At 35.7% G+C, this 26223-nt stretch overlaps 1 protein-coding gene across 2 annotated transcripts in view; it reads right to left on the bottom strand.

Moving 5' to 3' along the window:
- Positions 1-26223, bottom strand: part of Septin7 (septin 7) — a 66208-nt gene that overhangs the window by 5194 nt on the left and 34791 nt on the right. For both annotated transcript variants that reach the window (XM_027411703.2, XM_027411701.2), the window contains exons 5-11: positions 21126-21226; positions 20235-20369; positions 14848-14965; positions 10332-10424; positions 8810-8906; positions 7178-7229; positions 2772-2897 (exon numbers count right to left, since the gene is read on the bottom strand). In XM_027411703.2, the coding sequence (XP_027267504.1) occupies positions 2772-2897; positions 7178-7229; positions 8810-8906; positions 10332-10424; positions 14848-14965; positions 20235-20369; positions 21126-21226 (722 nt within the window). The remainder of the gene's footprint in view (positions 1-2771; positions 2898-7177; positions 7230-8809; positions 8907-10331; positions 10425-14847; positions 14966-20234; positions 20370-21125; positions 21227-26223) is intronic.

Raw genomic sequence — 26223 nt, 5'->3', positions numbered from 1 at the left:
GCAATAGTAACCCCGACTAAGACAATGATATATTTCTAAGAAACTGTACAAAGGAAAACCAAAAAGAAACAATCCCAAAGTACATTCAAAGAAAACTACAGAAAGTCATGTGATTTGTTTTCCTTAATTTTTTTTTCATTGTGAGGAAAATAAAAATTTAGCTAATAAAGTCAGTATATACAGAACATTTTTAGTTTTATTAAAATTTCAAGTATTATAGTCTCCTTTAAAATAACTACTGATGTTACAACTATATTTATTATAATTTATTTAGGTAACTCAAGTAAAATGCTGAGGATAACAACCATCCAATGCCTGAAACACCATATAGGTTGTGCAGACTATTTCTAGACTCTTTATAACTTTAATGCTAATGAAGATCCAGTCACTTAAATATTTTAATGGCTTAAAGTATCAAGAATGTTCAGTGAGTTAAAATTAAGAGTAGACACTAAAGAGCTAAGTAAAAACGAAAACAAACAAACAAACAAAAACTAGTTCGCTCTATGAGCATTGAAGTTCATGAATTCAAATCTCTTTGCTGCAAAAATGTAAATTTTTCATGTTGATACAGCCTACTGTTCTTGCTCTTGGTTGCCCTCCAGAGGTGGAAGCTTAGTTTTTACTGTTGAAGACACAACTCACTTAAGACACAGGGGTCAGAGGCTCCTGAGCTAGAACTGACATGAATGCCTCCTCCCTAAGGATAGGCTTTCATGGTACCAGGTGCTTTGCAAGCTTTCAAAGAAGGAAGGCAACCAACAGTTCTACCCAAGTGTCCATGAATCAAACAATGACCAGCATATCATGATAAGCCTAAGAGTGCAGTAGTAGTACTGCCTTGCAGTAGTATGCATGCCTTGATGGTAATCTACAACTTTCTAAATGAACTTAAGACCTGTTCAACAAGAGGGAAACCAAGCCTGGTGCTGGAAACCTATCCAATAACCCAGGGAAAAACCTATCAAGCAACAACCCAGTGAAGTCACAAACCTTGCAGGAGAACCACTTTACTGTGCTGTTTTATTGTGCTGTTTTAGTAAAGTGGTTCTTCTGCAAGGTAACAGCACAATTCTTAACTATATTCTAAGTATTTGTCCTTATACCCACAGGTATGTGTAATCCTCACCCATCATCAAGGAAACGTCTCTTTGGAACTGACAGAAACCATCAGAGAAAAACACAACTAATCAAAACGCAGAGTTGTAGAGGCAAATCCCAATGGATTTATCTATGAAGCACTCCCGTTCCAAAGGAATCAGGAAACATTGTGCAAAGGGTCGAGGGACAGATTTTAAGAGCCAGAGGATCAGTTTATTTGTGAGACAGTGTCTTTTAGTAATATCAGAACTATATGCATAGTCTCACCAACATGACTGCTTAAATATGTGAACAAGGACAGGTATGCCAAAGTGATGGGGGAAAGCCCACAAGGCCTGCACCCTACACAAAGAACTACAGGCAACTAAAGAATGCTGAGAGGAGAATGGGAGAAATAATCTTCTCCAGGGAAGAGCATATCAACTGATTATCCAATACCAATGGTCAACTCTGCAAACATATACAGGGGTAACATTATACAGACTGAGCAGGATATATTTAGGAATACATGTATATACCTACACGCATGTGCTGTGGAACATTATTTTAACTAGGCAAAGATGTGATGTGTTTGTTTATACTGCAGCATATTACTTTAACTGTGTAAAGGTGTGCTACTTTGGTTTATGCTGCATTTGTTTAATGATGTAAGGATGTGTGTTTAAATCTAGGCAAAAGAAGAGAGAAGAAGGTATAAGAAGAAAGACAGGAGAACCAAGGATATGCCTGGGACCAGAAAACAGGAAGCCATTAGTCAGCCAGAGACACAAGAAAATAAGAAAAGGCAAAAACAAACAAACAAACAAACAAACAAACAACCCTGAGGCAAATCGTAGATAAAGAAAACCAGGTTAACAGAAGTGAAAAGAGCTAGCCAGAAATATGCCTAAGTTAGGCAGAGCATTCAAAACTAAAAATGAGTCCCTGTGTCATGATTTGGGAGCTGGTTGGTGGCCCAAAAGAAAAAGCCTGGTACATGCATGTAACAATGAAAAATGAGACCATGAATTGGAAAGAGACCAAGGATGCTGGTAAATGGAAGGGTCTAGAGCAGTGTTTCTCTGTCTTCCTAATGCTGTGACCCTTTAATACAGTTCCTCATATTGTAGTGACAGCCTACTATAAAATTATTTTTGTTAACTACTTCAAACTGGAATTTTGCCAGTATTATGAATTGTAACGTAAATATCTGAGTTTTCTGATGGTCTTAGGTGGTGATTTGGAAGTAGGATGATAATGCATGCTACCTGGGGAAGTCACAGAGAAAAGTCAATCAAATCCTCCGAACTACAATTATAAATCCGCCACATACTAAAAGGCACCCAAGGTACCCTTACCAGCTGAGTCATCTTGCCAGCCCAAGAACTTGCTTTTAACTTTCTCTTCAAAATACATATTTATCTGTTTTATTTTGAGCTGTATGAATTATAAAGATGACTGGCAAAAGACAAGAAAATGTACAGTTCTTTACTTAAAGAACAGAAAAATAATCATTCTAACAATTAAAGGTAAGATGTAAAACTACCAAAGCAAAACTTAACAACATAATATTCTGCTATTATAAGTAAATAATAACACCCAAATTTTCTAAAGAGTAACAAGAATTTCAAGATAGGAAATGAAATATTTACCATGTAAACATTTTTTTCTGGAGAAAAATATATACGTACTTAGTAAGTTGTCCTTTATTCTTGTTGTTATCCACTCCATTGTAAGTCACTGCTGCTAGTTTTCTGCTTCTGTAGTTCTCATAGTGTACGTTATTAGTAACATCTTTCAAATCCTGCATGTGTGTTCTGTCACAAACAGCAAGAATTTGCTTGTTAAAGGCTCTGATACAATTGAAGATTTCACCAAGACAAAATTTCGGACAAAAATATTAAGACGACATTCACATGTCTTCATTTACAGAAAAAGCAGATCTAAACAAACAGGTATTCGTTCTAAATGAGCTTTCAAGAGTCATGAATCACTCAAACTACTGAAGAATAGTTTCTACCAAAGAAATAGTCATTTCCAACAGTTTAACTTTAATTGAGAAGGGAAAGTGGATTACTACTGAAGTTCATAATCTAGCAGAAATTGTTTTCCTTTTCCTTTATACAATTACTAACAAAGTATACTGAGTTTTCACAGGTTAATTTACATAAGGACTTTTAAAATAATAGATCAAGTTGTTTTCCAACTAGGGAATCTTTTGTTTTTTCTTTCCAAAACAGGGTTTCTGTGTAGCCCTGGCTGTCCTGCAAGTCACTCTGTAGACCAGGCTGGTCTTGAACTTAGAGATCTGCCTGCCTCAGCCTCTCGAGTGCTGGGATTAAAGGCCACCACTGATAGGATCCAACTAGGGAATCTTAATTTAAAGTAACTTTCTGTTTATCAAAGCTGTCCAGTCAATGTGCTCATTTTGGTAACTTTTCTATTACATATAAAATCAAGACACAAGGGATAAAGTATACAATCTAAAGGATATGACCCAATTCTTCAATGATTAGAGATGATAAAGACTGAATAATAATCCTCCCTTTTCTCATTCCCCATTATACTTTGAACTTCCTGTATACACCATCTTTACCATGACTTCCTTTGGGAGACAAAAAAAAAGTGTCTTGTCCTCACTTACATCCAAATCCCATCCTTTATGAAGTACCTTACACCACATCATGAACACAAAGTAACTTAATTATCTGGTTTATCTTCTACTATCTGACATTTCTATGCAGTTCTCTAAAAGTTTACTTGTTTTAGTACTAAGTTTGGGCTTTCCAGTCTCCTCTCCTTTTAAACCCCATTTACCAATGTGCTCATTTTCACTTCTAGCCTCAACAGTTATACCTAAGCTTCTACTGCTTCTACTTTAGTCAAGTTAGGCAGTTCCCATTGCTAGAACACCTGGCAGGTGAAATGTAACAGCTTATGTTAATTTGTTAAATTTTCTGACAAGGAATTGGCATTAAGTCATACGTGATAACAATTATGTCTTTTAACTATACTGGGAGCTTGTCCTTAACATAAGCATGTATTTCTTTTGTACTTAATATAAATACCAGATAACAGGAGCCTTTAACAATGTAATAACTACATACAGAAGATTACATAAATACTATTTAAGAATGTATCACTGTGTGAGTTTCTCAGGATGGAGAAATTAAACCTGTATTATACATGCAATTCAAACATTTGGGAAACGGAGACAGCATGATCAGATCAGCAGGCTAGCCTTAGCTACACAAAAAGTTCAAGGCCAGGCTGTGCTGCATGAGACAACACCTAAAACTACACTAAAATTAAAAACAAAAGAAAAAAATCCAGTATTTTCTGTAATTAAATATTCATCTAATCACTATACCATTAAGAAACATTATAGTAAATTTATAAATAAAAATAAGATAATGTTGAACTCCTTGTATTAGTGTCATTTAGTATAGTGATTATCTACTGCTCTGCATCTGTCTTATTCTGACATTCAAAGGCTGGATATAAAACTGCATTTACTTCTATTCATATTTTATTTCTTTTTTAACCCACTCCTCCATCTGGAAAAATCAGCAGTTTTCTAGTTTCAGAATTTGTGTTTCTAAGTTTCCATTGAATTTACCTCTTAGAAGCAAGTATAATTCCTAACTTTAGTCTGTAAGATAATTATTTGAAATTTAGACTGACATTTCCTTCCTTCAAATATTTATTAAATAACCAGTAGGTGCCTTCATCTTAAAGATGGTATCTATATGAAACACTCATCCTTCTTAGAGCAAGTAATAGTAGAAATTTTATTTTTATTTTATGCATATGGGTGTTTTGTCTACATTTATGTCTGTATCAATTGTGTGTCCATTATCCATGGCAACCAGAACAGTGTTCTGGGCTCCCTGGAATTGGACTCATAGAGCTGTGAGCCTCACAGGTCCTTAGGAAGATCATCTGAGCCATATCTCAAGTTGATACTAGAATTTATATTTTCACACATGCATGAGATGTCTTGCTAATGTGTTTATTAAATCCTCCTGAAAGCTGGTCAGTTTCCTCTGCAATACTTATACTAGGGAGTCCTCCTTACCAGAGGACTACAGACTACATTCAAAGTAGCTTCTGGGCCCCTTCTACAGTGTTTTTGATATGTAGGTAATAACTGATTATATATTTTAAAATACACTAGAAAAAGTGATGTAATACAACAGTGCCAAGCATAATAGATTTAAAATACAGATGGAACACAATGATGTAGTTAAACAATCTTTACATGCTGTCATGAGACATTGTGTTTGTTTGTTTTGAGACAGGATCTCAGAATGTAGCGTTAGGTGGTTTGGAATTCATAATGTAGACTAGGCTGCCCTCCAACTTACAGGTGTCCACCTGTCCCTGTCTACCTAACACTGAGATAAAAGGTAATGAACGCACCACCATGCTGTACTGAGATACTGTACTCTTTTGAAGTTGTTCTCTAAGACTCAAAATTAAAGAGAACAATTGGTAATAGAAGCTAAAGCATGTATTCTCAAACTGCTGTGAAAGCATCCCTTCACATTCCCTTGATATGCTCTTACAATGTTTACAATGTAAGGCTAGTAAACACATTTACTATCTCTGCTCTATCATCTACTTCCTGCCAGAAAAACCTGGTCATCTGTTCCCTTGGAAAAGTTTGAATTTTGTAAATCATCCCCCTTCACTATGATAATGATCTTGCTATTCCATGATTTTCAACTATCATTCATATATGTTTTACAATTTCCACAATGCAAATAAGGTTCCTGTGTACTGAGGTAGTGTGAAACATCCCAAACCAAGGCTTGAAGACAGTACAAAGCAAGGGCTTGGGGAAAACAAGATTAAAAAAAAAGTAAAATGGGGACAGAAGGAAAAGAAAAGATGTAATGCAGATAGATTAACATGAAAATGCTCCAGTTCATTTTGATCGCCTCTCTGTTCCTATTTTCTCTAGCTCCACTATAGTTTTTCACGATTTCCTCTCTGTTGCTACTATTCTAATTCAAGTCCTTGAGTTTCTCTAATCAAAATATTCTCAATGTCCTACTCTCATGATTTTCTTATCCTTCAGTATCAGGAAATATAGTTTAAAGAATTAGTATAAAGTTCAAGTACTTTAAAATGCTCCATTTACCAGCTACTAACCTGTGTACCTTTATCACTCAACAGTACTGCTTTTGACTAGAGCCTTTTCTAACCTACTTCCCCAGTCTATTACTGAATTAAACCTCAACATGAAGTGCAATGACAGAAAGTATGAAACTATAGTCAAGATCAGACAGAGAGGTTCCAGCAACGGATGGAAATGGATGCAGAGACCCAGTCTCCATTGGCACCATCCCTTTGGGGCTCAGGGAAACGCCACAGAAAAGAGGGTGAGGAACTATGGGAACCAGAGGGATTGAGGACACCGGGAGAGCCCAGCCCAGCCCATTGAAACAAATAAGCAGGACTCATGGGAGCTCAGAGACTGAAGTGGCCATTACAGAGCCTGTATGGGTCTGAGATAGATCTTCTGTATATATGTTATGGATGTTGGCTTGGTGTTTTGGGGGGACTTCTGACAGTGGGAGTGGGGCTGTCTTTGACTATTTTGCCTTTTCCTTCTACCGGGTTGCCTTGCCCAGCCTTAATGTGAATTTCTGGAACTGGTATTACTGTATCTTGTTGTGCCATGTTCAGTTGATGTTTCTGGGAAGTCTGCTCTTTTCTGGGAGAAGAGTGGGGTAGTGAAGGATTGGGAGAGAAGGGAGATGGGGGTGGGTGGGAAAGAGCTGGAAGGGATGGAAGAAGGGGAAGCTACAGTCAGTATGTATTATAAGGAGAATAAAAAAAAAGACATGATGAAAAAAATATGATTAAATTTCCTTTATAGTCCTCACCTTTTAACCTGTTTTATGTTTTTGCTAATGACTTCAAAACCTGGGATAAGCAATATAAATCATTGCTATACATTTTGCATACATACTTCAATAGAAGAGTGAAGATGCCACTTACAGAGGCACAAAGTCAGTCTTCCAAACTAACTTTCTTTAGGGTGCTAAAAAAACAATCCTTTGCTATTTTCACTGTTGCTTACACTTACCTTATCAACATATTTCTTAGAATTGTAAAATCACAATGTTCACCATTTTCAACTGCAGAAAAAAAAAACAGACCACACATATTAATTTTAATAAAGCTTATCTTTTCACAGGAATAAGGAACTCAAACCAATGAGAAAGTTTGTAAACTAAGGTTTAATACCAACACAGAATTCCAAGGAACAACAGGCAAATGTACCCTAATACTACCATTGTAGTATTTTAAAAAATTGCTTTCCTTTAACTTTTCTTTGTGTATGTGTGTGTATCTCATACGCATGTGGGTACATCTGCATTTATCTGTGAAAAAAGGTTGACATCAGCTGTTTTCTCCACTCTCAATTTTATTTACAGAGGCAGGATCTTTCAAAGAACATTTTATCCACCCTCCTCAGCCATAAACTTAATCCTAAATGATAGCCACATAATGAATGCACGCTCTGAAAATAAAGACAATTTTAAAGAAGGAGAGACACTTTCTCCTTATTAATACAGAATATATTTATAATATGACACATTAGAAAAACCTTAGCTGGGAGGTGGTGTACGCCTTAATTCCAGCACTCAGGAGGCAGAGGCAGGCAGACCTCTGTGAGCAGGAGGCCAGCCAGATATACAGAGCAACTTCCAGGACAGCAAATGACAAACAGAGAAACCCTGTCTCAAAAACAAAAAAACAAAACAACAACAACAAAAAAAAAACTTCATGTTGTGGTTGAGAGAGAATATGTTTAAAAAAAAAAAAAAGCCTCCTTAGGACAATCAAAATGAAAAGGCTAGTAAAGAGCTTTAAGATTTTTATTAAAAAAAAAAAACTAAATAGGAAGGGAGTGGGCAAATGATAATAATAACAACAACAATAATAACAAATAAAGCAATTGTTTCAGAGCATACTTCTAAAGGATATAACAGTTCTAAAGCCTTAAGTCAATAATTACAGGTCACCTGGGAACAAAGTTGAGGGTCTTTGGGCAAAATCACAGAAAAAGACATAACTTGGCATGATTTTATAAAAATTTTACAATTATTTAAAATATCAACACATAGATCAAAAGGCAACTCCAACTTAATACAATATAAATTAAACATTAGAGTAAACTAACATAATGAACACAAACTTACAGAAATATTTCTGTTGCTAATAGGATTTCTGGGGTTTGATATTATTACTAAGAGTTTACTGGCATTGAAAACCAATAGACTAGTAAAGTAATGGGAAAAGGTGACCTTCTTGAGAAAAGAAGGGGCACTGGTCATATGATTGTGACTGGCTCTCTGAACAGCTCCAAAGATTTATGAGATCCTAGGAAATAACCTTAGACCAAGGGAAAACCCCTGAACTACAAAGCATGTTTTCATACAGGACAGAAACTGGCTTCATGGTGGTGGAGGAAAGTGGAGCAATGACAACTGACTGTGAAGTGTTTCAACCTGAGGATTTAATCTGACTTAGGTAACACATCCGAAAAATGGAATTACCTTTATCAGGAAAACAAGAATTAGGAAAATGAAATATAAGCTATCCTTGAAAACCCAGAGTGCATCATACACTGCATATTTTATATTCCTTATAGTATACATTTTAGCATCTTTATGAAACCTTACAGTAAAATAACCACAGAAAATAACCTTACCTTCAGCCACACCCCAAGGATATTGCCTTCCTCTGACTCTTTTGCCATTAACTTCGATGATAGTATTACTACCTACCACAGCAAGTGGTAAACGATCCTATAAAATAAAGTGTTACTGTAAACAGATCTCTATAGTACTCACGGTTCAATTATAAATTATTTACAATATTCAACATATTAACAAAAATTACTTGGATAGTTCTTATAGTAACTCTAATCAGCCATGCAAAAAAATATTCAGGAAATTGGTTTTTTGGTTTTTGGGTTTTTTTGTTTTTGGTTGGTCAAGAAAGAGTTTGTGTAGCATTGGCTGTCCTGGAACTCACATTGTAGTCCAGGCTTGGCCTCCAACTAGGCTCCGTCTACCTCAGTATCTCAAGTACTGGGATTAAAGGCGTGCACCACCTTGCCCAGCTTACAAATTGCTATTCAAATGATATTACCACCAAGGTACATGATGAATAAAATTGCATTTTTGTTGAAATTTTAATAATAATGAGGTATGTGTTAGTCAAATTAGCTGTTAAAAATGACTCTAAAAACTGTCCCATATGGGAGACATAGAATAAAAAATACATTGGTATTTGGAAGAAACACAAATAGAGATAAGGTCATGAATCTACCTGATGATTAACCTTACCAACATGAAGTACAGGAAATACTCAATTTTCTAAAATGTAACTTCAGAATCTCAAACCCACTTTTGGATCTGTATTCACTCATTTTTAATACAGAGTATAACTTTTCAATATTTTCATAGCTACCAGAAATATAGAAGCTGTTTTGTAAAACCTCTAAAAACGCTTCATTTGTCAGACATAAATATTCTAAATATCATGTAGTAATTAATTATGCATATACATAAGACCAGTATTCACTAAACCACGTTAGTTACAGGTACTCAAAAACAATTTTAAATTAAACCACATAAATTTAAAAGCGAGACATGGTGGCAAACACCTTTAATCTCAGCACCTAGGAGACAGAGGCAGGTGAATCTCTATGAATTCAAAATCACCCTGGTCTACAAATCTCGTTCCAGGACAGCCAGGGCCACAAAGAGAAACCCTTGGGGTGGGGGTAATGGGGTAGGGTGGCACTTGGGAGATAAGATACAACATGGGACAATGATACAACAATTAAAACTGAAAATGATGCAGAATATTTGTTGACTTTTATAAAAAGACACATGAAACAACAGTTTTATCAGGTTCATAAAAGATAAGCAAACAAAAATGAATCCCCTTCCTGCTCATATGTGTTTCTTAAAGAGCAAAAAAAGTATATAAACTTGAAACCAGTTAATAGAAAACCATTCATGATGATATTCACTCACCCACTCTTTGTAAATGCCCTGTACCATGTGTTACTAATCACAGGTAACTGTAAAGTTGATAAACATTAAGAAATATCCATACTTGTTTTTTCGAGCCAACTATTATAAAAGTGACACTTTTATTCTTTCATATTAGAGCACAATTAGAAGGGCCAAACACTTTACTGTGCATAGAAATGAACCTACCTTTATCTTCTTAACCAGCTTATTCTCTTCTTCGTCATCTGTTTCTGGAAATTCATATATTTTAATTTTATGTTCTTGGATTTCTTTCATTATCTAAAACAGAAGTAGTGAAAGGGCACCACATATAATTATGACATTAGCAGTGTTTTCCTAACAATTTCTTGGATTTTTATGAGACACCCCAGTTTCCGGTCCTTTGTTGTTCATATCTAAACACCAAAACCCTTTACTGGGGAACAGGGAGAGAAGGTAAAGGTGCTGGCCATGCAAGTCAAGGAGATTTATAAAGGTAAACATAAACAAAGAAAAGCAGAAAGAAACAAACCAACTCTAGAAAAATTGTCCTCTAACATCCACAGTGCATGTGCACCATCCTCCCTACACACATAGACACACACACACACACACACACACCACAGTAAAATAAAATTTAAAATATTTTTAAAATTCAGTTACTTCAGAAGTATCAATCCTATGATTTATAAAAATTTATAAAAATTTATAAAAATTTTTAAAATTTATAAAAATTTTAAAAATAAAAAAATTTATAAAAATAAAAGAATATTCTAAAATGGCATTTAACCAGTTGGCCTCTATTATAATAGCTTTTTGTCATTTGTTTAAAAAGAATAAGATTCTTTCACTTGATATAACTTACTATAAGAGCTGAAGCAACAGAGCTTAAAGTCACCTAAAAATAGTAGAAAAGGGTAAGTAAAAAACACAACATTAGCCCCAGCAGAAAGGTTTGCACTCTAATAGAAAAAGTTATGACATGAACAAGTATACATACATAAATCAAAGGCCATACAACCAAGTAAGGAGAAAACACAAATTATAAGTAAAGAACCTCAATACTTAATAATATCAGAAATTACCTAGTTCAAATTATCTTGTCCAAAAGGATTTCAAAATCACAAGAGAATACAGACATCCAAATAACTGTCACCCACTTACATTCACACTCCAAGAACAACCATCCCCTAGTTGTACTTTCACTACAGTGCTGTTCTCACAGCAATAGTCTCCAACAGCAATAAAGAAGCTATAAGCAAAATGAGTTATATGATTACTATATTAAACAGAAATAAGCAAGTCTTTCGTAGTGGTAGATACCTGTAATCCTAGTACTTAGGAAGCTGAGACCAGAGGACTGAGAGTTCCTTGCTAGCCTAGACTGAGGAGTGAGAGACTATCTCAAAAAAGAACAAGTTATCAAAGGTCATTAATAGGATCATGCCTTTAACACTGCAGGTATCAATAGAGACAAGACAAGTAGCTCAGGCGATCTAGCCTTTCAGAATGCCTCTGTTGTAGTTTACTCAAAAATATGCATCCAGAACAATTTCAAAGCTATTAGCTGAGATGGTCCAGCCTCACAGACTATCCATCCAAGACTTCAGATAAGCTCTATACTTTCTCATCAGAAACAAAACAAAAAATAATAAACTGGCTCTCCAAGGACTTTACTATTATCCAATTTTCTCACAGTCCCCTAAAGATGTCTTTGCCACCAGACAACAGGAAGTAATTTCAAGAATACGATGCCAATATTCCCAAGAGGTAGTAGTTTTTGGTTCTTCGGTGGGTTATGGATGTTTGTCATTGTTTAGGGGGGTTGGTTGCAAGTTGCTACTGAATCATGGTCAGGAAAAAACTAAGCAAGGGGAAGGTTACATTCAAGGATGTCTTTCTGAAAAGAGAGGGGACCTAAGAATGATAAAAGTGTAGATTATTAAATCTACTTTTAAACTAAAAAGCAACTACTAGTCTCAAATATTTACATGGTATGGATTTTTGTATACTGATACGAAGTTACAGTTAATTTGGGGTGTGTGTGTGTGTGTGTGTGTGTGTGTGTGTGTGTGTGTGTGGTGTTTCTACTCTTGTTAATGTAAAGTTCTAGTTCTTGAAAGCTATTATTACAATCAAACTTGCAGTCATGTTAGGTATGTTTTCAAGGTGAAACAGATATTTTAGATAGATAGTCTTAGATAGTCTTCAAATACTCACACAATATGAACTTAAAATGTTTTAATAACATACACCTTTTCATGACACTGAGATATGTCTGCTACTGGCAGCACTAATCTACTTCAGAGAAGATGATAGGCATCAAAGAACCTCCATATGGAGTTTGCTTTCATTTGTTGCAAAGTTAGCCACTGGGAAAGAAAATGCCCTTGCCTCAACTGCTGTCCAAACTGGACAAGCAGGACACAAAGGAAGTCGACTGCCAAACTTTGCCAAGACAGGGTGGGTTAGTCCTTCAAAATTCCTGCTTGACAGAAGTCTATCAGATATTCTAGGCCTATAGGCCAAAAATGGATGTTTTAATGTTGCAGAGGAACCTAGGGTGACTGCCCAGGCAGCCAGCTATCTCTGTCATTTCCATAGTTTGTGAAAATTGCTTGCTCTGCAATTCCTATTTACTCAAGTAATAGTTTATCCTTCTCAGGTTTTGAGTGGGGATGACAACTAAGATAGTTATAAAAGTTTTACTGTTTTATTTGTTACTAAATTCAAAAAAGAATCTCACAAAAAAAAAAAAGACGTAAAGTTTATACGGTTGAGAAACGTAAAAGTTTAAGTTGTTTAAGAAAATGTTTTTTTAATGTCTAAAAAGATATTTTCAGGTTGGCAATACAAATTATGATAAAAAGTGATTTAGGAGCAAAACTCTGGATTCATCAAGATAGGATAAACAGAGTACTTTCTCCAAAGTTTCCAAACACAAATGGACTGGGCATTGTGAATGTAATTCTTATCTGGTAACATCTGCTAATATCCTAACTGTATATAGTTTTACTGTGTTAGAGTTAAAACTTTTCCTTTTTATTTAGACAAAAACGGGGGAAATGTTTCAGGACATTTGATCATACTGTGGGAAGATGACTGTTTTATCACACCTGCCTACGGCACCTTCTGAAAGGAGCTGAATGGCCATTAGGTAGTAGGCAGAAGAGGATGGGTAGGACTTCTAAGGAGAGAGAATCAAAGAGGCAGTGACACATGGAGGAAGTCAGACATGCTCTACTGAGAAGAAACACCAAGCCAGAATGTAGATTAATATAAATGGGTTAATTTAAATTATAAGAGCTAGTTGGGAAGAAGCCTAAGCTAAGGCCAAATTTTCAGGCTTAATATGAAGTCTCTGTGTCATTATTTGGGAGCAAGTGGCAACAAAGAAAGTCCGACTACAAACAGTTGCTAGCTTTAACATCAGTGATCCTTGGTCAGAAGTTACACACTAAAATTATGTAAGTGAGCATTTTCAAAATAAATGCTAAAGTCCCAACTTCCTCTTCAGAACTAATTAATAGGGACGATGTCCAACAATTAATTTGAAATAATTCCAAATGATTCCCTGAGTAAGAAACATGGCTCTAAGCAAAAGAAAAGAAACTTGAGGCAAAAAACACAATACAGAGGTAAAGTATATATATGCACCAATGCTAGGTGAAAGAAAAAAAGGAGGGAGTAGGGAGAGAACCAACAGGCATGTGACAATCTGAAAGTAGAAATCATTACTAATCCATCCTTTCACCTCTAACTTCCCAGAATAAATCCATATAGAGATACAGACTATTTAAGGCAGAAACTTAAGAGTCTAGTCTGGGTATAGAGACCTCATATCTTAAATAACAACAATGAAGAAATAAGAAGAAAAGGAGGAGAATGAGGAAAGAGGAAAGGATGGATGAAAAGGAAGAGGGGGGGCAAAGGAAGGGAGAGGGAAGAAAACCTAACTATGATGAAAATATTAGTAGTAAGAAGTATGTTTAAGATGCCAAAATTGGTATGAATTTAATACCACTTCAAGAACATTTTCCATTTTGTAACAAGTTTGAAGGTATTCTAAAATTCATATTTAAAAGGTTATTCTGTTACATAGAAGCATACAAAGATAAGAAAACAACAATGAGACTTATCTTGAATATAATACAAAATTGCTGTCATTTTTAAAATAAAAAATAGACTATTGGAATAGACAGACTTTCAGAAATTTAACTTAGATTTCATAAATGCCATATATAACAAGGCAAATACAACAAAATGAGAAAAATCTATTATTGAGAATATTTTTACAGCCTGGCATTGGTGGCACATGCTTTTAATGCCAGCACTTGGGAGGCAGAAGTAGGTGGATTTTTTTGAGTTTGAGATCAGCCTGATCTAGAACTCCAGAATAGCCAAGGCTACACAGAGAAACTCTGTCTGAAAAAAACAAAGAAGGAGGGGATTATTATTGCAATAACAGGGTGTGAGTTTGGGGGAGGACGCTTAAGTGAATGTATGTGTATATATACATATTAACATGTATCATCTTCTAAATATATTTATTTTATCAAGTACTACAAACAAAATTAAGATTCAAGAGAAAATAGAAAAAGCATATGTTTGTGAGGATAGCAAACTATAAGCTAGAAAATAGACTATATTGTACTAAAAATAATAACAGCTATTAATTAAAAGAATGGTTGGAAAACCCAAAAGTTAATTTATTCTTGCTTACCTGCTTTTTAAACTGTTGACATTCCTCTGGTGTGAGTGTGTCTGCTTTGGCAATTAGTGGGATGATATTCACTTTTTCATGCAAACGTTTCATAAATTCAATATCCAATGGTTTAAGTCTGAAATATATAATATTTAATATGACTGAATCCATCCATTTGAGGGAACAGATTCTTCACACCAAATATGACACACTACTTTATTTACTTATCAGAAACACCCTGAAGATGTACTGGGTCAGCCAACAGGTAGAAAAGGACTTTAAAAGCAACAGAGTGGGGTTAAGATGGCTTTCTGACTCCTGACTTGGAAACACCCTGATCATTGAGGAATTGGAAAAACCAGAAAGGCTCTTAGAATTTCCTAGAATTAGCTTTACATTTATTAAAGTTTACAAGGTGGGTGGGTTTTTATTTTCCCCATAAAAAATGGTAGTCCTCTTTCTGTATATGCAATTCTTGCTGTCAATTATCTTTCTCAAAATGCTAAAAAGTCTATCTTCAACCTGCCTCTCTGTCCATTATAATCTGGCTTTGGCACTATACTTTCAAGACCAAATACTTCCACTATGGCACTTATCATCACTAATCTGCCCAGAATGCAGCTTCTAAAATGTATTCCTTCACCAGCTTTCACTCTAGAGTCCTTAGGATTCTCTTTGAAAACTAGATCTTTAATATGTGATTTCCTCAGAATTCTCTCTGAGGTCACCTTCATTTTTTAACCCTACATTCTGTATAACTAACATCACTACAATCAATTGGGTCAAAAATTCCCAAATCTACACCCATTCAAAACTTCACTCTGATGTTCAAGACACTGTCCAATGCAGCAGTTATGCTCCTGGAATATGCCTAAGAATCAAGACCTCAATCTCAATCTCCATTTTTCTCTCCTCTTCTGTTTCCTATCAGTGCAGGACACCACAATGTACCTAAACAACCTCCCAAACACCTAGGATAGTCTGTTCTTCTATCCTTCATTTCCTAAGATTTTTCAAAACCTACATGAACAACACATATATCCTACCTAACACAGAAACACAGACCCATTTTCAACACTTCAGTTCAGACCACCAAGATCTCCACAGTAGACAACTACACAAGCCTTTCTGGTTTCCCAGAACACTATCCGCACAACTGCCCCCTCAATCTGACTGAATAATAAGGGCTACCCCACAGGAGGAAATGCATACCAAATGCTGGACATCTGGCCAAGAACCTGTTAATGGAGCTTGTTGACCTGGGGACTGACTTCATCACTTGTCTAACAATCTAGTAAAGTCATATTCTTTAGTTGCTGTGACTAAAATTGTAAAAACAAATATTCTCTCCTTAACCACCTTTCACTTCCAATGTGCCAGGTATTTCTAACTTCTCACAGTTCCACACTTGAAGAGGGCCAGAGGTTACAATCTCTGCCTGAACACTCTCAGTTTCATATTGCATCTATTTTGATCACCTCGTCTTTATTTATTGGACAGGGCTTACAGTCCCATTTCCCCTGGGAATCCTTTTCTAGATGAAAAGGAGGGGCCTCTTCTAAGGGGTCCCAGCACTTTATGTGTTGAATACTAAAACACTTGCCTGTGTTTGTTTTTTCCCATTTTAACACTAAAAGATGCTTTTAGTTGAGTGCTTTTATCTCATTCATGTGTTTTCAGCATCTAGCAAAGGTACTAAAGGTTCCAAAAGGAGCAAATGCTATCATTTTCTCGAGACCTTTAGAAAGAAAGCACAGTGGAGACTAAGTCTGCACACCTAGAATATTCCAGGGACTAAAATTAATGCTCCATAGCAATAAGTCAAAATATTGGAAATACCATCCCAAACTGTATAAGGAATAATGGGAAAAATGGAAAGAAAATTTTGTCTTATTTCTATTGACTGATACTCAATGAATAAGTAGTATTTTTTTAAAAATTATTAAAAACAGGAAGCATGAGGCCTGATGCAGTAAGTATTCTCTTATATGGTAACAAGGCCAACTAGCATACAATCAGAGAGAAACATGAGGTAAGGAAACTGATGCAGAGAATTTGGGTTTACTTCCTACATTGATTCTCTTTATCTTAAACTATGGTATTTTCTAGGATTCAAAGAACAAGAAGCACAAAAGAAAAAAGTGTAGCTGAAACAACCTCCATCATCTGTACTATCTGTAAACATATTTGCCTCTCCACTGCCAACAGAAACAATCCTTATGACAAAATTGAGTTTTGCTTCTTTTCATCATTACATACAACATTAAATATAAAGGCTGTGGTCTATGCAATCTTCAATAAGCAAATATTTATGGACCATTTTCAAGTTTATGCTCATGAAAAATGTAAATGCCCACCACTTCATTAAACAATTATATCACAGCTTTGTAAAGTATTACTCCTACTTAAACAGTGACAAAGGCAAAATTCCGTTTAAAATTGCACTGAATCTTAACAGCAAACACTATAAAACATCAACAAATTTTCAGTTTTCATACTTACACCAAGGATTTTATATTTAAAGGCAAAACATAAGTTCTGCTTTAAGTCTGTTATTTAAAACTATGTAGTTAGCTTATAGTATGACAACTTTTAAAACAAAAGATACTTATAATAGTTATGGCAGGGACTCAGAGGAGTCAGTGTCTTAAGTATAAACTAAGAGCTCCTGCAGCTGGGGTTGTGTGAGGAAGTAACTGCAGCGTGGGGATATGGGGCAAGTGAGACCTCACAGCAAATCCTAGGACAGACTACTACTTTATACAACTGAAATAAGATATAGTAATAAATAAAAGCAGGACTGAAGAACACTGAACCAGTTTAAAAATTCAATGTAGGGAAAAGGGTAAAAAACTTCAATAAAACTCTTCCATACTTTTAAAGTGAGTATACAATTATCAGATGTTTACAAATCAAGTTAGCATAAATATATATTAATTCAACATGTTGATTAAATGGTGGTTTAATTTTTCCTCTACCCATTTAGTTTTCTAAGTGTAAATAACAAATCCAAGGTTTGGAGGATGGCTGTTTTGCTTTTGAGATAGGGTCCTATACAGTCCAGGCTAGTCTTGAACTCACTGTATAGCCAATTCTAAAGTCATTTCTCTATCTCCCAAATGTTGGGATTGCATGCACCAAAATGTTCAGTTGAGCAAATTAGTTTTTAGACAATAGAAAGACCTTTATATATAATATTTAGAAGATACACCCACATTAAGGGAAAAGGTTATTTTACTTCAAAGCCTGTAACAAAATAAATTACAGGTCAAAGAACAAATATTAATTACATATATTTCTATATAAAACTCAGTGAATAACACTGATTTTGTTTTAAAGTGGCAATCAATATTAAAAAGATGTAACAGCATATTAATATCTGAAAGCTAACTTTTAATAAGAGAAGTTACTAAACAAGACAAATTAAGCAATAAAATCTGAAATGTAAGTTGCCTAAAATCCAGTAAAGATGTTAGGCATCACGAGTAGGTGATTGTGGAAGTTCCTGAGACTCTATTGTACAGAATGGAGGAACTCAAAGAAATGCCTGATTCATTTACCAGATTGTATATAATTTCAGCCTATAGAGAGCAGGTCATTTGTAATTCAAGATCAAATTCACTGTCATAGTCTTTCAACTAATCTATAAGTATCATATATCAACAGGCAAAATTTTGCTCCATCTCTAAAAATTGTTGGGCTGAGCAACTGTTTAGGAATAAGCACAAGAAATAAGTATGTTCCCTGTGACAAACAAGAAAAGGCTTAAAGCCATACACATCATTTAAGTCATAAGTTCTTTTCTTTAAAAAAAAAAAAAAACTCATGTAATTTTAAATAAGAATCATGTCAAAAGGATGATTTGAAAAGATTTGTTATAAGCTCACTGATTTCTATCAACTACAGATATCTTTACTAGGCTAACTTCTAGGAAACTATGTTAATTTCTGTGCTGTGGTGGTGCACACCTTTAATCCCAGCACTGGCAAAGGCAGGCAGATCTCTGTGAGTTTAAAGCCAGCCTGGTATAAAGAGTGAGTTCCAGGACAGCCATGGCTGTTATACAGAGAAACACTGTCCTTAAAAACAAACAAAAAACAACAAAAGGAAAAAAGGCTAAAAGAGAATGATATTTTCAAAAAGCATGAACTTAAGAGGTATCTGAGTGCTCATAAAAAGCTATATATACAGTGTGTGACAGTTTGGGGTTTGGTTTTGGGATCTAAGAGGTGGACAGCAGTAACGAATTAGCTGTCCTGAGGATTGAACAAAGGACCTTGAACTGGGCTACATCCTAGCCCACGTTTCTTTTATTTATTTTTAACATTTTTTTCTTTTGATGGGATCTTGTTTTCAGAAGACATGGCCTAGACTGGTCTTGAATTTGCAATCTTCTAGCTTCAGCTTTCTGAGTGCTGAGATTACAGGTTATGTGCCATCAGAGCCTGCTGGCCCATCACATTTCTAAATTTTTTTTGAGTCCTGTAAGTAGATGTGCTGGTTTAGTGATATACATATATAAACTTCTGACAGTACTACACAATATTAAGCATAAAAGAAACCTTTCCAATCTTACCCCCAAATAGTAATTACATATTATGATTTCCAGAAACAAAAATCATAAGAGAGAATTAGTTTATATTATTCTAATTTGAGTATTGGCCAATAACACTACTTAGTTTATATTATATAACAGTCTAGTTCCTGTTGGTAAAGTGGGTAGAATTAGGTAGTTAGATTATGTTGTGATTTATCCTCCCCCCAATAAAAAAAAGAAGACTCATGAAAAGTAATGGATATATAAATAGCTAGTAATGACACACATCTACCCAAAATAGAAGGGTAAAAAGTTTTTGTTCTGCTTTTAGAGATCAAAATCAGACAGAGATCAAATCAGATGAATGTCTTAATACTTTAGTCTGAACTACTAAAAGAGGGTACTACCAACCTAAACACGGTAATCTTCATATTAAAGTGTAACAAACCACTTAGAAAGAAAATAGCACAAGAAAGCATTTGGAATCTGAGCTTTGCTTTTATTATTAACTTTTCTGTTGGGTTTATAATAAGTTTCCTTGTCTATAAACTCAATAACTATGGCTGGTTTTTTTTCTTTTTAATTTGATGGTTCAAACTCTAACAAAAGCCTAGTTAAAACAAAACTTAAGAAAACTATTAGTTATAAGATCTCAAAAATCTGACAGGAAAATGGAAACACTTTTTATGAAGGAGAGAAAAACGACTACCTAAGTCTTAGATTGTTCCAAGCCACTTTTACATGGGATTAGGTGCTTTTATAAATGATCTACTTATATGTACTCCACAGACACAATTACTCTAAAATATTCAGGTGAGTAACTATACACAATATAAACAATGAAACAGCAAAGCATCAAGGTACTGACCCATGTCCTGAAGGAGCAATGAAGTATAAACAACACTGCACCCTATTATCGGGCATCTGCCGTCTGTTCACTCGGGATTCTGCATTTAAGTAATCCTCAAATTTACTGTCAATGTAGTCGATAACAGGCTGCCAGCTGTACAATGTAGATAAACACAACAAATAAGTTACAATCCTACAAATGAATGTACTGTTTGACAATTAAAAGATACTAGCTTTAATTTCATTTTAAAAAAATTCACCAGTAGAAATCATCTCAAATTGTTCTGCATACTGATTCAAAACTAGGTAAAAATTAGGGCTGCAGAGATGGCTCCATCAGTAAAGTGCCTGCTTTGAAAGCACAAGGACCTGTGTTCCCATGCCTAGAACCCATGTAAAAAGCCAGGCATAATAGCATATGCCTTTAACCCCAAGCTTGTAGGAAGGTATGGGGTAGAGACAGATAGATCCCTGAAGCTCACTGAGCAGTCAGTGTATCTAAACTGATAAGCTTTACCCTGTCTCAACAGTTAAAGGTGGAGAGCAATCAAGGAGACACTAACCTAGACCCTGGGCCTCTACATTTGAATGTACATACACCACATACACACTTATATATGAAGACATTCACATACATACACATACCACACACACAAAATAGATTTTTTAAAAACTACATGAAATATATCTTGATTCATTATTTTTAACTTTCAACTTAAAAAAAAAAGAATTGTTCTGTGTCAAAGCAAAGCACTGCTAATTAATTAGTAATATTAGCATCCAGGTACACCTTGGGGCCCTGACAGAGTGCGTCACCCCTGCATGCATTGTTAAGGTTTTTATTGTTCTAGGTTTTTGTTTCTGTTTATAAGGCAAGGTCTGAGAAATAATGGGGACAAACATTTCTTACCAATTACTATTATCCACTGCATCTCCAAATCCTGGGGTATCAACTATCGTCAGCAGCAACTGAACGCCACCTTCTTTGATTAAAACTTTGGCTTGCTCCACCTGAAAGAGTCATTGGCACACATGTTAATTATGTATAATGTAAGCTGCTTCCTATACCAAGAGGCAAGGACAATCAAGTTTCTCAAAACTAACTTGGAAGCTGTTTAAAACTTAAATCTAACCACCTATATGTTTTCTGTTTCTGTGTATGTATGTGTATGTACATGGTTGTAGAGGCCCAAGGAGTCCTTCATCAATTGTTCTTTATCTTATGGACTGAGGCAGAGCCTCTCAACTGAACTTAGAACTCACTGACACCACTAGTCTGGCTAATCATTTTGCTCTGGGCATCCTTTGTTTCTGCCACACCCACTAGACCTTTACAAGGGTTTTGATTGCAGATGGCAACTCCAGTCCTCACACTTAGACTGAATGAATATACTTTATAACCACTGAGGCATCTTGCCAGTACCTACACTTTCCTGAAAATGATTGTGGCTATTAGAGTCCTAGTTACTTTAAACAAAAACACATGCAAATAGTATGGCAAACTCATACTTCAAGTGTCTTCAGAAGTTTTAAAGTGTTTTAAGAAAAAGAGCCTTAAACTACAGCTTTAGTTCCTGACAGAATTTACAGGTTTTCTGCAAGCCCCAGCTGTATGCCCAAAGGTATATATTATCTGTCCAAAGCATATGCTGTGATAACTACAAACTATCAACTTTCAGGAGTCTGAGAGAAAGAAACCACCATTTCCTAAAAGGAGAGAGAGAGAGAGAGAGAGAGAGAGAGAGAGAGAGAGAGAGAGAGAGAGAGAGAGAAGATTTATTCATTTAAGAATGAGTGCTCGCTGGGCGTTGGTGGCACACGCCTTTAATCCCAGCACTCAGGAGGCAGAGGCAGGTGGATCTCTGTGAGTTCCAGGCCAGCCTGGTCTGCAGAGCGAGGGCCAGGACAGGCTCCAAAGCTATGTAGAGAAACCCTGTCTCGAAAAACAAAAACAACAAAAAACAAAAACAAAAGAATGAGTGCTCTATCAGCATGTACAACTTTATGCCAAAAGAGGGCATCAGATCCCACTAGATATGGTTGTGAGCCTCTGTGTGGTTGGTGGGAATTGAACTCAGAACCTCTGGAAGAACAGCCAGTGCCTTAACTGCTGCACTATCTCTTTAGACCTATAGTCACTGTTTCAAGGAGCAGACATATTTTCTTTCCAGGAGGCTCTAGATGTATTGATAAGCTAACTTAAAGAAGCCAAGACTTGTGTCTAAAATGATATTAGGACTACCATATTTAAGGTGAAAATGTGATCAGGGGCATGTGAAAAGCAGCTTCAGCAATTTGTGTTGGATAATCACTGGGTAGACAAAGTTTGATATACTTTTAAGGATTATGCAAATGAGGATGCCTTTCCACTCCCCTCTGGCAGATATTTCTAACAGATATTTGCTGATCAATAAAGAGACTGTGCAGCCTAGGCTAGGGTGTTTAGGCAAGAGTAATTTACAACAATGTTCAATATCACTTCTGAGATGACAAAATTTGTCTTCAACTGTACCATTCAATACAGTAATTCTTGGTTATGTGGTTACTTACCTCATGGAATGTTGATGAGTATGATCAAGGAACTGAATATTTAGCTTTATTCCATGTGAATAAATTTAAACAGCTCACATGTAGCTACCAAAAAAAACTGAACATTGTATGCTTACTATCAAGAGTTTTTTTATATATATAAAAGTAGATTATCAGAAGTTACTGAAATTGGAGAAAAGAACGTGGTCTATGGAAGGCATGTTTCCTATCTCTTGCCCATACCTTTTAGATCAATATTCTTCAAAGTGCTTTGACATTGGCTTATATTATCAGTAAAAATTGAGTATCCCAAATATAAGCATATTTATCTACTAGCAATCAGAATATTTGAAAGCATTAATTAAATATTATTAAATATGAAGTCTATATAGATTAAAAACTAAATACCAATAAACAAGAGTTTTAATTATTCATCAGTGTTAGATTATCAAGAAAAGTCACACTTTAATTTTCTTGTGGTTCTTTAGTCAAAGGATAATTGGTCAAATCTACATCTCAAAATATCTTAAATTCATTCCCATCTCTTTCATAAGAGTTATTTGTTAATGATATGTGCCATTAAAAAGAAATAATCAGAACCTAGAGCAATGAATGGCTCAGCAGTTAAGAGTACTTGTTGCCAAGGAACCAAGATTGGTTACTACCCATCACATGGAGGCTTACAACTAACTCCAGTTCCAGAAGACGTGACACCTTCTTCTAAACCTCTGAAGGCACTATGTACACTGTGTACATACACATCACATACATATAATAAATCTACTTTAAACAATTTCTGGCTTTTTTTTTTTTTTTTTTTTTTTGCAGGGGGGAGGGTGTTTCGAGGCAGGGTTTCTCTGTGGTTTTGGAGACTGTCCTGGAACTAGGTCTTGTAGACCGAGCTGGTCTTGAACTCACAGAGATCCATCCACCTACTTCTGCCTCCCGAGTGCTGGGATTAAAGGCATTCGCCATCACCGCCTGGCAATTTCTGGCTTTCTTATGAACAAGTCCTATGACTCTTGCAGTAATAGTACATATTAACATACATACCCTAATATGGCAGCTTTATTTTAAGGCTGCTTTTGTATTAACAAAGATTAGGCAGTGGGGCAGTGGGGCTGTAAAAGTAAAGTGGCAAAGTGATTATTTAGCATTTTCAAGGCCCCAGGTTCAACCCTGGGTACCTAAGGAAAAAAAAAAAAAAAAGTTCAACTTGTTTATTGACTTGGTAAGGAAAATGAAGCTTGTATATACTTTGATGAGTCTGTTTATAAAAACATTTTCCATCTCTAACCTATGAAATTTTGGGTATCTATACATGATCAAATCAAAGAAGACAACAACAAATGGAAAAGCTTCAAAAAATGTAACTGTAAACTAGTGCCATTCACAGGATCCAATTTTATCGTATCATCTGGTTTTGTAAGTATCCTCATGGGATCCATGGAAAACAAATTAATTCAAGCCCAGGAATTTCAAAGTTTTCTAACAATCTGTTCCAAATGGTCACTTTCCCATGCACTCTTCTTAAGCAGGTCACATCGGCATCACCCAGAATGCTCTTAGATTAAATGCATAACTTAATGCCAAAGGAATGAAATGATACAAAGGAATGAAGCAAAGGCGTTTTCCACTAGAAACTAAGTAAAACTAAATTTCATATTGCATGTGTGTTGTTGATTTACTGAGGCACCTTTAGGTTCCCTACATCCAACAAATCAAATATACCACTATTTCTAATATTGTAGCTTTTCCAGGTTAGAAAAATAAAGAGAACTCAGAAAATTACCTAACCAAGAATAGTTTTTGTAGGTCCTTGACAATATCTAGGTTATACCAAATACATCTGGACTTAGAAGTCTATAGTGTAGACTTCATTAAAAATTCCCAAGTTTTCTGATGTAAGGCCCACATCAAAAAGATAACTTTTCCTTCTTTAAGTTTAAATCTTCAGTATTAATCACAAAATAAGCATGTAGGCTCACATTCTTAGGAACACTTTTCTATAGGTAATTTAGAGGTTACAGTTTATTCCCTCTCTAAACCAAACACAGCTAAATAAGAAATAAAATATTTTCTTCACAAAACCACTCCTTAATCAAATGACTAAATTGCATCAAGCAGTGTTGGTTTGTGTGTGATATGTGTGCCCAGTGGTGTGATCACTACTTCAAATCCAGCTCTAAACACGCATGCCTCAACAATGTGTTTGCATTTTACTTCATCAGCCTAACAATAAGCTTTTAATCAAGAGTTGGAGCAGTGCTACTAAATAAAAGTATACAGTGATCCACATAAGCACTTTGAAATTTTTCAGCAGCCACTTTAAATATAGTTGATACAGAAACACTGAGAGAACAGGGTAGTGGTGGTGTGCAGCTATAAGCCCAGCACCAGGCTGGGGGTGAGGGCAGCAGCAGGTGGATCTCTGAGTTAGAGGACAGCCCAGGGCTACCCAAAGATACTCTGTCTCACAAAACAAACAACAAAAAAAGAAAGAAAGAAAGAAAGAAAGAAAGAAGGAAGGAAGGAAGGAAGGAAGGAAGGAAGGAAGGAAGGAAGGAAGGAAGGAAGGAAGGAAGGAAAGAAAGAAAGAAAGAAAGAAAGAAAGAAAGAAAGAAAGAAAGAAAGAAAGAAAGAAAGAAAGAGAAAGAACAAGCAAACAAACAACAAAAATCAATGGGAAATTACATTTTCTCCATGCTAAGTGTTCAAAATCTGAAGCACATTTTACACTTGCAGAATATCTCAATTTGGAAAACATTACAAGAGCTCAGGAGCAACATGTAGCTACAAGCTATTGTGTTGCAAAGAGCAGATTTAGAGTCTAGAGCAGCACTTATGAACCTTCGGACACAACCCCTCTTGGAGTCATATATCAGATATCCTGCATTTCAGATATTTGATTCAGAACAGTAGCCAAATAACAGTTATGAAATAGCAATGAAATAATTATATAACTGGTGATCACTAAAACATGAGAAACTGTATTAAAGGGTCTCAGCATTAGGAAGGTTGAGAACCACTCAATGCTCTAGAGTCTAGTCTAGATCTTATTTATAAAGTATATTCCGACAACCAGCAGTATCCACGCTACTTGAGTCCTGTTAGAAATGCAGAAGTCCAGTTCTACCTCAAACATACTGAAGGGACCAGCTCCCCTTTCGGCAGTCATGGCCGAACACGTGTTTGTATGACCTTGTCCTGGACACTAGCAAGTCAGATGCCTGCCTCGTGACAAGGAACCAATCAGAAGTTGGCTGGTGGCGCTATGCTTTATGACCCTGGGTGTACTTTACAGACAAACACACAGCAATGACGCAGAGCATAGCAACCACCCTGGGAGGGCCTATGGGCCATAAGAACCAGCTGACCAATCAACACAGGGCAAGCCCTCCAAGGCTGGAGGCACACCAATAGTGAGCCTGTGTGTACCCTTAGACACTCCCCTTACGCTGCCCTATAAGATCTCGGTC

This window comes from Cricetulus griseus, chromosome 4 (genome assembly GCF_003668045.3).
Source record: "Cricetulus griseus strain 17A/GY chromosome 4, alternate assembly CriGri-PICRH-1.0, whole genome shotgun sequence".
In the NCBI taxonomy this organism is placed as follows: domain Eukaryota; kingdom Metazoa; phylum Chordata; class Mammalia; order Rodentia; family Cricetidae; genus Cricetulus; species Cricetulus griseus.
This window is presented reverse-complemented; position numbering and strand designations above follow the sequence as displayed.